Raw genomic sequence first — 13788 nt, forward strand, 5'->3', positions numbered from 1 at the left:
AAACTATTCAACATTATTATTGCTCATATTTTAGATAAGGGTTTTGAATAAACTCCTAAACAATAAGTAATAAACCTCAGTTTATAATCCATTTCTGCCAAATAATATGTCAGTTCATTGCATACAGTCATCATAATCCATCGTGCCAGTCATCATAATTCATTAAATTAAGTAAATATTTCAAAAGAGTAAGTGAATTGTAAATTAATTATATCAGGATTAATGTGTTGTTATATAATCCAGGAAATTTGGGTACAATGGAGTAAGTGTCATTTTAGCACCAATCTAGTTGCGAAACAACCATTCTGCATTATAGGACTTGAAGTTGTCTTACCTGTGTTCAATAAAGCAAAACCAAACTCTTTAGTATCCGTCGGTGAAAAACACTTCAAAGATGCATTTGTCTATGTGTGAAGAAGGGGGGAATAAGAGAATTAGCTAGTTGGCTCAGACAATGTATCTACATTGCCAGAACACATTTAATTGCCCTGGTTGCAAACCTTTTCATGTTTGGCACTGTGTGTGTAAGCGTGCATTTATTGGTTCACTTTATATTGTCTAACAGAATGAAATCTCTTTCACTAAGGCACACCTGTGGCATAATGGCTCTTTTTGTTTGGTGTAGCCCTTCATTCGCTCGCAATCATCAGCCTACGATTCATCCATTATGTGATAACTCAAGTGTTTTGCGCAATAAACCATGGAGCGTCGTCTCCCTGTCTAACCATCTACATGTGTTCCTCTCTCCGTCTCTCACCCTGTTCTGCAGAATCCAGTATTATTGCCTGAACTCTAATCTGTCCCTCAGGCAATGGGAAGAGAATTGGATTTGAAGGCTACTCGTGGCGCTAGTGCTGTAATGCTAGCCATTCAGCTTCGGGGGGCCAATAAGAGAAAGCTTTCATAATAAGATCATTAACTGTAATCTGTTAGCTTGGTCCCTCAACGCCACACGAATGGCTTTGCTGAGCTGTGGTGGATTCAGCTAAGATAATAAAACCAAAGCTACCTGCTAAGAAAAGCTAAAAGCTAAATGGCCTGTTGATTTAGTGTTTCTTAATCCACAAGTTTTCTTCTTGTTTTTTTTCTTTCTTTCTGTATTGTAATTTGTTTGTGTTGTTTAATGGTCCAAAATGCACATAATACTGGTCAAACTTGAATATTTCAATGCCACACAATTTGTCTTTCTGCATTTCAAGTGCACAGTGAGTTATGATAGCCATGAGACTTCGGATGAGTGAGTTAAGGCAATGATTTATTCGCAGACACCTGTGATTTGTCTAAAATGAGGATAAAATCATATATACATGAGTTATGAGAATAAAAGCAGTTGAGACTACATTCTCACTCGTTTTTTTTCTGCAAAATAAATATATATAGATGGACACATATATTTATATATTGCATTATCTCCATTGTACAAACAAATTTACATCAGACCGAGCTCTCAGACTGTGATTTGATTGACATTAAAATGGGTGACTCTGTACAGATGATTGGCTAATCAGGTTGATTAACATAATTTGTTGAAAAGATCTTACGAGGAGTATTCATACTCCTCTGCGCTCCGTCGGCCAAAATCCATCCATCCCAAGTAATCTCTGTCCTTTATTCTGTGATTGTTGCCCATGGACCTGCTTTTTGGAGAGGGGCTTCTGCGATATGTGCCTGCATGAAATGTACAAAGACATATTAATTTATTTATTTAAGCACAGGAACCTTTGGAAATTGCTTACATGTCTATCTATTTATATGTATAATTCATTAGTAGAAGTATTATTTATTATATTCTTATTATGTAATTCTTGTTGCTGTAGTAGAGGTTCAATAGAAATCTCAAATAGGAAAATATAACTCTAACTGACCAAAGTTAATGCGATTGAAATGCTATTGAAATGGCATGATCATAGTTTTTAAAGGGTATAACATAATATGCATTAGGGACAATTTATAAAAATTCAGTTCATTTGAAAGGAGAATTCCACCTTTGGTGGAGATGATTCTGGCCAGTAGTTCAGTCAAGCTGCTGCGGGGCACTTCATCGTCCTCTGCTTTGGACAGCAGGCTGAGTTGTTCTCTGGAGGGCGCTGCACGGGTGTGGCGTGTGTGTTCCACTATGGTCCCGAGATCAGACTGACCCCCATCTTCTGAGTGTGTGGGGAGAGAAAGGCAACTGCTGGTGGAGAGGGCAGCCAGCAGCACACACACACAGAGACCAGCGTTCATGGCTGAAATAAACACACACACACACACACACACACACATGTTAGAGCTTTAATATTGCTTCATTAAAATCCTATTCATTTGAGCTTTTGCCAAATAAACCTTAATGAGTAAAAAAAAAGGTTCTAAAATTCATGTAAGTCCAGCAAACAGATTTTTACATGATTTTACACCAAACTTCAAAATTTTCAAATATACAATTCCATTAAAAGATCCTCCATCAAAATAAAAAAGATTGCTAAAAGAAAGAAGACTGAGACTTTCCTGCCTCCATGCAAGACACGAAACCCAGTTACAGAGAAAAAGTGTAAATGTGTTTGAATTAAACACCAGATATACGAACTAATTGGGCTGCAATGTGTAACTTTTTTTTTATTTTTTTTTGGTCTGTGTGTTGTTGTTGTCACTGTGTACTGAAAGCTTATGTCACTAAAACAAATTTCTTGTATGCGTAAGCATACTTGTTGGCAATAAAGCTCTTTCTGATTCTGATTCTGAATCTGATTCGCCTTCTGAACATTGGTAGATCTCAAATATGGGTTTTTCTGTTTATTTCACCAGTTTCAGATCAAACCCATTTGCCAAAGAGGTCCATCTAACTCATTTCTGGGTTACAAATTTTGACTTAATGACAGTTTCTCTCTTTCAAGCAATGATTTAATTTAATTTAATTTTTTTTTTTTTTTTTTTTTTTAGTAGAGATATTAATACTTGGATTCAAGCCAAGAAACAACAGCAAAAGGATCTGAAATGGAAATTTCTGTCGAAACTGCATCACTAATAGCGCATCTCATTCACTCAATTCATATCCTTTTTGTTTTATTTAAAATCTACAAACTAAAATTCAAAACCATGGGACATATTGCATATTGCACAATATACAATATTACACAAAATTTTACACAACTGTAGCCTGTGTAAAAAGAAAAAGTGATTTTACACAGAAGCATGCAACACTCCACATTCAAATATAAGAAAGATTGAGATCATACCTTCAGGTGAAACTCTGGCAGAGAGGAGGAGGAGAGAGAGAGAGATGGAGAACACACGCTGACTGCAGAACAAGTGTGTGTCTGAAACTTCGCTGCACTGTGCAAGAGAGGACCTTAAATAGAGCTCTGAGTGGGCTGGCTCTGTTTGACCCACGTAGTGAAAGGCGCAATTCCACTGTCTGTGTATATGAATGAGGTTGTGTATTTGCGCAAGTTTGACGCAGAACCAAGAGCAGCAGGGTATTCTCACAGGATACAGATTGTGACATTGTCATTCAAGGAGACCAGGGGATCTCCAGAGGTCAGACCATCCTAATTCCAATTATGCACAAACCTCCATCCCTATTTGGCCATGGATTATAGGATGCACATTTTGATGTTATGGATGCTGATGTCTTTAATGTGCATTGTTTGACACTCTGTATTCAAAATGTTTTTTTGTTTTTTTTTTCAATACCCAATTTTACATAAGACATACAATTGATGACCCACCAAAGTACAAAAACCATGCAAAGTAAAAAAAATAAAAATAAAAAAATAATAAAAAATTCCTCATAGTAATAACATTTAGTAATATAGTAGTATAGTAATATTTTACTTATGCAAAGAATAAGCCCTTTTAAACCAACTTATTGGTATGAACATAATGATATACTACAATAACTACAGTATCTCTGTAGAAACAATGTTGAAGATTTCAAAGGTTGTACCAGTGCCCAAAGGGTTTGAAAGAAAGATGCACAGATGTGCATTAACAAATATGTAAACATGTCTTTATTGTGTATATATCCCTATTGCCCAGTTTCTTCAAAATATAAGAGCTGAGGTTTACAGTAAGTCTTCTAATTATGCATGATAATGTTTCATTGAAATATCCTTCTGGAAATTACATAATTTTATTTTAATAGCATAATACTCACAGGAGGACAGAATTGAAAGACAACTACCGTAATAATGAAAGAAGGATATGATAGAAGGATTCTTTAAATGCTGTTCTTTTGAGATTTTTTATTTGATGCTGTGTGGGTCTGTCATAATTACATGGTGCTTATTTTTTTCACTCCCTATCTCCTGTCATTGTATGGAAGATAAAGATATCATCAGACATTCTGCTAAACCTCACTTTTTTTTCTTTTTTATTTCCAAATTTTGCCATAATTTTCATTTTTGAGTAACATTAAACAACCCTTTACATAACATTGCGAAGAGCTTTCTAGAGTGTATAAGTAAGAAAAAAAAAGTCAGATACTTGCAACTGATGCAAATGCCTTCTTGTGCTATACTGCATCTGTAGCATATGTAAGATCCTAACACAACAGAAAGTGAACATAACAATAAAGAGAATCAAGAAAAAAGAGAAAGAGAAAGCACTCAGCTGGGACCAAGATGGATAAATTTGTCCGACCCTGCCGATCCTTTGCTCATTGAATTCTGAACACCCACTAAACACCCTGCTATGAGAAAATTCCTCACAATTCTCTATAAGGCTTCAGGCAACCACTCAGTCTGTCTTCAAGAGTACAGATTCCATCATCAGGATGCAGGTAAATGCAGTACCTATAGCCCAGCTCACACGGTCAGCCTCAAGCGTATGTCTCCTTCAAGCTTAGGATTTACCTTTGCCTGACAAATGTTTCACAGCACTTTCAACTGGTTGAGCAATAAAAAAGAAGAAACTGACTTGGCTATTACAGGCCAGATACAAGGTAAACACATATTTTTAAAAGTTCTAAATAAAAGAATGATTACTGGAGCACAGTTTACGAGAAAATACCATTTACAATTTTCTACTTCAACATTTCATGTTCAATTCAATGTGTTACTTGTTGTTTCTTTGTAATTATTTATGAAATTTACTATCAAAGAGAGATCTTTTACAAATCCTGTACCTTTTTTATACTTATTTATTTGTAGTTACTATCATTGATTCCTTGCTGAGTTTATCATCACAGGTGAGTGAACATTCTGCTGTAATAAAAAATCTAACAAAATCTCAATCCCCATAATAATTTGAACACTACTATAGCATATACTATCCCAAATATATTTATGCACAATTACAATGGGTTTAGATAAGGCATCAATTCTCATTATTAACTAGATACTAAATTAGCGTGCATGTTAGCACATTGGTTGTTTATTAGTACAACTGCCCTTACTAACTATAAGCATTAAATTAAGAGTTTATTGAGGGGAAACCCATAGTTAAAGAGATAGTTCAACCAAAAATGAAAATTCTGTCATTAATTATTCACCGTCAAGTTGTTCCAAACCTGTAAGACCTTCGTTCATCTTCGGAACACAAATTAAGATATATTTTATGCATTCCGAGAGCTCTTTGACCCTCCCATAGACAGGAAGGGTACTACCACAATCAAGGTCTACAAACGCAGTAAAGACATCAGTAAAATAATCCATGTGACCAGGTTCAACCGTAATTTTACGAAGCTACAAGAATACTTTTTGTGCACAAAGAAAACAAAAATAACAACTTTGTTCAACAATTCTTCTCCTCCTCATCCAGTCTGCTGTGGCTTGCCTCCATTTTGGAGAGTATCACGTCGCATGCGCGCACTTCCGCTTTGTTTAAACAACGCATGAGCGTGCCGCATGAAGCAGAAGTGCACGCATGCGTCCTGATAATCTCCAAAATGGCTTCGTAAAATTACGGTTGAACTACTGATGTCACATGGACTATTTTACTGATGTCCTTACTGCATTTCTGGACATTGATCGTGGTAGTACCCTTGCTGTCTATGGGAGGGCCAAAGAGCTGTCAGAATGCATCAAAAATATCTTAATTTGTGTTCTAAAGATAAATGAAGGTCTTACAGGTTTGGAACGACTTGAGAGTGAGTAATTAATGACAGAATTTTCATTTTTGGGTGAACTAACCCTTTAATAGTAAGAATTGGTCCCCAAACTAAAGAGTGACCATAATGGTCAGAGTGAATCGTAATTAATTGAAATTGTGGTTACATTGCAAGTGTGAGCTTTGTTTTTGAGTATTTAAATTAGGGCTGCCCCCTGATAGTAGGCTAATCGTTAGTCAACCAGAAGAGGCTTGGTCAACCAAAATTTTATTAGTAGCTTAGTTGTAGAAAAAAAAAAAAAAAAAAAAATCCACAGTCGAAGTCACTCAGTCCATGACGGACAGTATGTTAACGGCTAGTCTATGGTAATACATACATCAGGCAGGACATCCAAACCCTCGCCTGTCATTCATCAACCTCAAATATGGCTTATCATCTGAAATAAGTAACTATTAGCAACTTTACATGGCCGCTCAATCTAATGTTTACCAAGAGAAATGTGTGCTATAGTGTAATAGCGCGCTCACTGCAGGACAGATGGAGGCGCCGGTGCATTACTTGCTCTTAAAATACTCATAATTTTTGGTCATACAGAAAAGAGTAAAACATATTTCAAATCTGTAAAGACGCCAGGTTTATTTGTGAGCACTCACAATAACAACAAAATGTGCTTTTAATGAAAGCAAACATGAAGCGCTGTCTGCCGTCTCGGTCTCTGTGAACTTGAGCACGAAACTCTGTGTATATCTATATCTATAGAGAGTGAAATGTCTACTTTCAAATGAACCAATTCAGATGAAAAACAAATTGCTTATTCTCAGATTAATCTGTATAAAACATGCATATAGGCACCTCCACTACTGCAGAGATGCAAGTCAGTGTTGCCAAGTTCATCTCTTAATATGAAAACAAAGAAAGCACTAGTTTATCAAATTATTAAAATGTTAATGCAGTCTCCTTACTGTTTTTTTCCCTGACAAACTCATAATCGTTACTTCTGCAGTGCACTGTGGCAAACTTTATGCATGTGCTTGAAAGCTTATTAGGCTATGTAGGCAATTAAAGTCTCATTATAATGTTTATATTTACTAATAAACATGCGATTAGTTGACTAATGCTTCAAATGAATGACTACTAGTCGACCGGAAAAACCAGAGGGCAGCCCTAATTTAACTATATTAGCTTTTAGTTTTATTGGACATAAAAACCATTTCTCTATAATATTTTAAATAAAACATTAAATCATCAAGAAACTATTGTCACTGAATGATGCATGTAATTGTGAGTCATAAATGGAAAGGATGACACATTTCAAGTCTCAGTGAGGCTTCGTGTCTCATTTTAAAATGCAGTTCTGTGTGTTTTCATTGTGGGTTTGTCTTTTCTGCAATTTTGCACACTTGACCACCTACTCCTCAAAATGATGTGTGTTTAAACATCCACTTTTGTTTGAGAGTCTAGACTCAACAATACAAATAAACAATTATTTAGAATAAACAGTTATAATGGGTTTCTCTTGAGGGATTATTAGAACAGTTTGAAACATTATAACAAAGACATCTCACTTTGCGAAAGGTTATTCTCTTTGGACTTAGGGGTGAATTCAAGGTCGATTCTGAATGTTGATTTTAATACTGATACCAAGGAACCTGGAATACTAAAATATATCTTACAATTCACTGAGAGAGGTGCACAGACAGATGGTTGGTATGTTTTATATCCTCCAGCTGGGAACAGCACTGAATGAATATTCTGATTCAATAAAGCGCACACTGAAGCCATCTTCTGCAAAGAACAACCATCCTGCATTCCAGATGTCTGACAAACTATGACGAACATCATAACAACTTCCAACATTTACAGTTAATGTTTCAGTTGGTGACTAGGGATGATGAAGAAAAATGATGGAGAAGAAAAAAAAATGACTCTTAGAATACCTCCTGTAGAATGTGGTTTAATATATTACAGTCGATCATTATATACTTTCTTTGTAGTTTTAGAACACTGTCTTTCCATTTCAGAGAGCACTTAAGATTTAGCTAGTGTATAGTCTCGGGTCTATGAAATGATTACCATTCAGTTTAGTTTACTAGCTTTGAAACGTACACAAATAGAGACCATTATGTGTAGTTATGATCATCTCCATAATCTGACAACCAGTGCACAGGATGACGGAACTGAAGAATTATGGGTACTTGTTGAAGTATTTTCTGCTATTATATATATATAATATATATATATATATATATATATATATATATATATATATATATATATATATATATATATATATATATTGTTTGTTATTACACATATATTACACTATGTTATGTGACCTTGTTCTCAGGCAATTGTTAGTTTTATTGTAGTTTTAGAACACTGTCTTTCCATTTTTAGAGGACACTTAAAATGATCAGTTATTCCATTGGCTAAGGCTATTGAAAAGGCTATTGCATTGAATTGCATGAAATGATTGCTAGTCAGTTTAGATTACTAGTTAAGAACTTACATAAACATAGACCATTATGTGTAGTTAGTATCATCTCCATAACCTGACACCAATTGCACAAGATGATTGACCTTATGGTTATGATAATTATGGGTTCTTGCTAAAGCACTATCATTATCCATATATTATATTGTTATTAAACCTGTATTACTTTGTACAATGTTGATGTAACTTGGTTTAAAATCTCTAGCCTCTAGATACTAAATTCGTTAAGGAAATTATTCACACACTAAACAAATTTATGCACATAGTACTAATGAGATATTGTCTTTCTGATTCTTGGGTTAACCTGGTCAAAGCTGCATGCCCCTGAAGCATCTCCTCTCAGCATCTCAACAGAACAACAACTGCATAATGAATAGCAATGAGCTTCAGTCCTACAGAGCGACCAGCGTTCAACACTCCAAAATAATCTCCACAAAAACAGGGCAACACGATTCATTAAATAATCCAATGGCAGAGTCCATCATTTGGAGTGGATATGAGGACGCTGGCGTTTGAGTGTGGCAATTACTTTTGAGTGTGTGAGTCAGAGAAACAGCAGCCTCATTGTCACAACCTGCCCTCTTGCCACAGGGATCCCTCAGAGGCCTCTGGGTTGATGTCTGAGGGAGAAAGTATGAAGGCTTTCAGGAAAACTAGATCTCTAGATCTTAAAAGGACACTAGAAGAGAGCAGTTCTAATAATGATAGTGAGGATGTGACTGATTAATGAATAATACAAACAATTATTATATATTTAATAAACAGTTGATTGATTTTAAATACAGTACAATTAGTAACAATTTAGTTGTTAACAATGAACAACTACCTTACTAACTATTAACAAGCAGCAAATTATGAGTTTGATGAGGCAAAAGCCGTAGTTAATGGTTTGTTAATAGTGAGAATTGGACCTTAAAATAAAGTATGACACACTTTAGTTTAGGGACCAATTCTTACTATTAACTAGTTGCTTGTTACCAATAACAATAATGCATATTACTAGCATATTGTCTGTTTATATACTTATCAGACACATATTTTGCTTAAACATATCTCTTAATTGCACTCCATACTTAAACTTAACAACTACCTTACTAACTATTAATAAGCAGCTAAATAACCTAATAAGATCCTAAATATGGAGTTATATGTTATTCTTCTAAAGTTATTTAACTCTAGCGGTTAATGAATGAGAAGTCTCACACATTTACAGGAAATATATACCTATGTGTTGAAAAAGCATGGCACAAAATATTAATTTGAAGGAAACATTTTTCAGGAAGAAATATCCTCTCCTGTGGAGGAAATGTACATTTTATCAAGCATTTTGCAGACTATAAATACATTTTGTGACATTCTTAATCATTAAAATTAATGAATCACGAATGAAATGAAAAGAATCATGAAAACATCTAGACAAAACATGTTTTGTGACTCAAAATTCAAAAGACAAACACAAGTGCTGACATTATTTTTCACCTGATGAAATGCAACTGGTGTTTGTCTTTCTGTGTAAGAAATAAAACTATAACTTTGGTCATTAAATACTGCATTCTGTGTCACACAATTCATGCACTACACAAAATCAGTCCGGTTACACCCCGCACCCTGCATATTAGCTCATATACTAATAAAATCAGTTGCAAGCAATTGCTTCTTTGCGATTGATTCAGTAACACACAAACACCCATCAGGCACATTACAACACATGAAAAGATTATAATTACTGTGAATACAATGCATTACTGTTGTGGCTTCTGTAATGTTTCTGGGAATGGAAAACAAGGAGTCTAACAATGTTAAGCAAATGAAGACAGTAGAAGCTGTAAAAGCAACAGGAAGCAGAGTTGCAGCTATTATCAGTGCAGAGATGATGCTAATAGTGCAGAAACACTGTATTGATCTCATTGTGAAAGCACTCGGTCTCTTTTGCAACCCCCCGAACTCATATCTGTGATATGCTTGTGGAAAATCTAGCACCTACAACTTGATTATGAATCCAGGTTTATTCAAGTAAAATTCCTATATTTCTGTATGATTTATTATATGATATTTCACAAAAAAAAATCTATTTTTTCAGTGTGTACTCACTCACTGTCATGTTGTTCCAAAATCATGTTGCTTTTTTCTTCTGCAGAACACAAAAGCAATTTTGAACACGTTGCTGTTGTCTTTATCCATTTTATGATCTGTGGGGTCCAAAACTTTCAAAAACCAAAAGGATACTTTCATGGCAGTGTAAAATTAATCAATAGCCCATGACTCAATTGTTATATTCTTCAGACCACACAATCACTTTGTATGATGAACAGATACAAAAATCAAGCCTTTATTAAGCTTATAAACAAATAATTTCAAATCAAATCAAAATACATGCACACAGAAAATACAAATATAGCAACACAAACCCACAATGGTTTTCACAATTTGGTCACGTGATATATACAAGTACAGACAAGGTTTTTACGTTAGCTGATTTTTGAGATTCATGCGTTGATAAATGATTTGATCTGAGAGTGAATAAAGAAGGCTTACCTTTGTCCTGCCTTGTGTTGCACATAGCCCTTTTTCTTCATTTGCATTCATATTGTGGAATGAAAAAATCTCAGAGGAGTTCTAATCCACATTAAACACAGAACCTAAAGGCAAAATTCCAACTTTCTCTGACATTTTGCCCTCTGTATAATCCTATTCCCTGTGGATAACTAAGACATCTATCTTACAATCTCTTCCCCATCTTTCTGCTCAACTTTTGTTCTTCGTTTGTCCTTCTTTTCATCAACTCTGAATGGGAACACAAGCTTTTGGGCATCTGGATGATATACTGTATGTTATTGTTGTGTTTAAGAGAGGATTCCCCTTTCATTTTTCAATACTTATACTGAGTCACTGAGTCAACAGAGATAGATAGATAGATAGATAGATAGATAGATAGATAGATAGATAGATAGATAGATAGATAGATAGATAGATAGATAGATAGATAGATAGATAGATAGATAGATAGATAGATAGACAGACAAACAGACAGACAAACAGACAGATAGATAGATAGACAGAAAGACAGACAGACAGACAGACAGACAGATAGACAGATAGACAGACAGACAGACAGATAGACAGATAGATAGATAGATAGATAGATAGATAGATAGATAGATAGATAGATAGATAGATAGATAGATAGATAGATAGATAGATAGATAGATAGATAGATAGATAGATAGATAGATTGATTGATTGATTCTGAGTCAGATAGAGTTAACACTTTTCCCATAATGCACAACAAAGTCAGAGTTATTGTTTTTCAGAGCAGCGGCAAAAGCCTGTGAAAGACAAACTGAGAGCAGCTGAAGAATTAAAGTCTGACGGAAAGTATATAAGTAAAATAAAGCAGGTGCAGCTGAGGCCAGAGACAGGGACAACTCTTTGCTTTTTGGATATATGACTTCTAATTTTCATTACAGGAAACATTTGCAAATACGTTGGATTTCCCATAAGAAATCCAATGGCAGAATTGTAATCCAAATTTATTACTTCTGAAGGAAATTCTACATTTTGCACCTTTTGGCTTGGGGCTCTAATATTTGTGGTACCATAATCCCATTCTCAGATACAATAAATGTGTTTCTGAACAGTTTTTCATGGCAGAAGGGACACAATTTAGCAGGCTAGACTGACCACAATTCACACAGTAACACCTTCTTAGACCCAGCTGAGTAGCTACAGGGCACTATCCCTCCTTTCTCTCTATTTCGAACCCTCTGCTGTGCAGCAAAGTACAAAATAAGACACATTAAACTGTACTGTTTGTTATTAGTGCAACCATTTTTAAGAATAAGTATCTAGCAGACACAATCCACAAAATAGGAGCTGATTAATATTGATTGCTAAATAAGAGAAGAAACAAAACTTTATTACACTGAAACGATGATCGATAGCCTTTCACATTAATGTTTGTTCGTTCAACATGTAATTTTCCACCTGAACAGTTCTGAAGTTCTCTTTTAAATGCCCAATGGCTGGTCTCACAGTTATCAGACAAACAACGTACCTTCTTTCCAGGTGGCACGGTAAGATCAATTGTCTGTATCAACACGTTTAACAGCCTTTTGCACATTTCCTGTCTGTGTGCAAAGTGACCTTTTCTAGACATGAGTTTAATGGTGTACAAGAGACGAGAGCCTATGTACTGTCATAGTAAAAACTGGAAAAGAAAGTAAATGTGCGCTACAAATTACATCAAGTGATAAACTCAGTCCACGTTGTTTGAAATGTATAATGGTTCTATGTATTAAAGTTATTGCAATATATCCCAAAACGCAAGAAAAATGCTATTACAGATATATACCTGACCAATTAGAACGTAAAGCCAGTTTAAGTTCTTTTTTTCCCTAAACCCACAGAGTTCACTCACCTTGTTTGCACAATGTTGCCAGCATCTGTAGCTTTGCTATAAAGACATGTTGAGTGGCTTATTCATTTTAGTGAGTCATGGCTATTGTGATTGGCACCCATATTGACTTTTGTCCTTTCATTCTCACTGCAAAGGCAAAGTCAGTCCAATTACGCAATGCATAATGCACATTATGCTCTTCCCAAACAAACCGCACTCACAATGGAGGCAAGACCTCTGTGTTATTGAGTGCACAGTATTTCAGTGTTTGGTTTTCAGCTGCATTGCATTTAACCTCGGAGTTTCTGGAGAGTGAAAGAAGTAAATGAAAGATGAAAAAACATTGCGAGGTCTAATGAAGCACAAAGCGCTCATCAGTTGCTCATAGATTGCTCCCCTGCAGTCTTGAAAGAAGCTGCCACACACCGAGCCAGGCTATGGAGTGATGGATTGACTCCAGTGACAAACGCTAAAGTGTCCCCAAGGGAAAGGACAGACAGATAGGAGTGTGAGACAACCACCCACTCACGAGTGGAGTATTGGAGAGGCAGAGGTTTGATAGATTACCGTAATGTTGCTTTAATTGTGCTCAAAACTAGTAGTGAGGTAGGAACCTTTACAGCAAGTGATACATTGGCGTCCCTTTATAAATGGTGTATAAGATAAACACCAAACCTTATAATGTGTCCAAGTTATTGTAAAGTTGGGGTTGTTTAATATGTTAAATATAAATGCAATTAATGCAGACTAAATACTATTGTAGTACTGCAGTATCTTTTTCACCATTATTTAAAGCAAGACACTACAGGTGTAGTTATTTATGTTTCCTTAGGGGTTTGTTCATACATCATTGGCCTGTTTTATATTACA

General features: G+C 35.3%; 1 protein-coding gene across 1 annotated transcript; it reads right to left on the reverse strand.

Annotated features, from left to right (window-relative positions):
• Window positions 1-1234: 1234 nt before the first annotated feature.
• On the reverse strand, window positions 1235-3365 carry LOC109104617 (cholecystokinin). Its single transcript, XM_019117897.2, has 3 exons — window positions 3216-3365; window positions 1986-2228; window positions 1235-1668 (listed from the first exon to the last, which is right to left on the reverse strand). Exons 2-3 carry the CDS (start codon window positions 2224-2226, stop codon window positions 1538-1540), a joined length of 372 nt encoding a protein of 123 aa, XP_018973442.2. The 5' UTR covers window positions 2227-2228; window positions 3216-3365; the 3' UTR covers window positions 1235-1537.
• Window positions 3366-13788: the final 10423 nt, after the last annotated feature.

The sequence above is a fragment of the Cyprinus carpio genome, chromosome B16 (genome assembly GCF_018340385.1).
Source record: "Cyprinus carpio isolate SPL01 chromosome B16, ASM1834038v1, whole genome shotgun sequence".
NCBI lineage: Eukaryota > Metazoa > Chordata > Actinopteri > Cypriniformes > Cyprinidae > Cyprinus > Cyprinus carpio.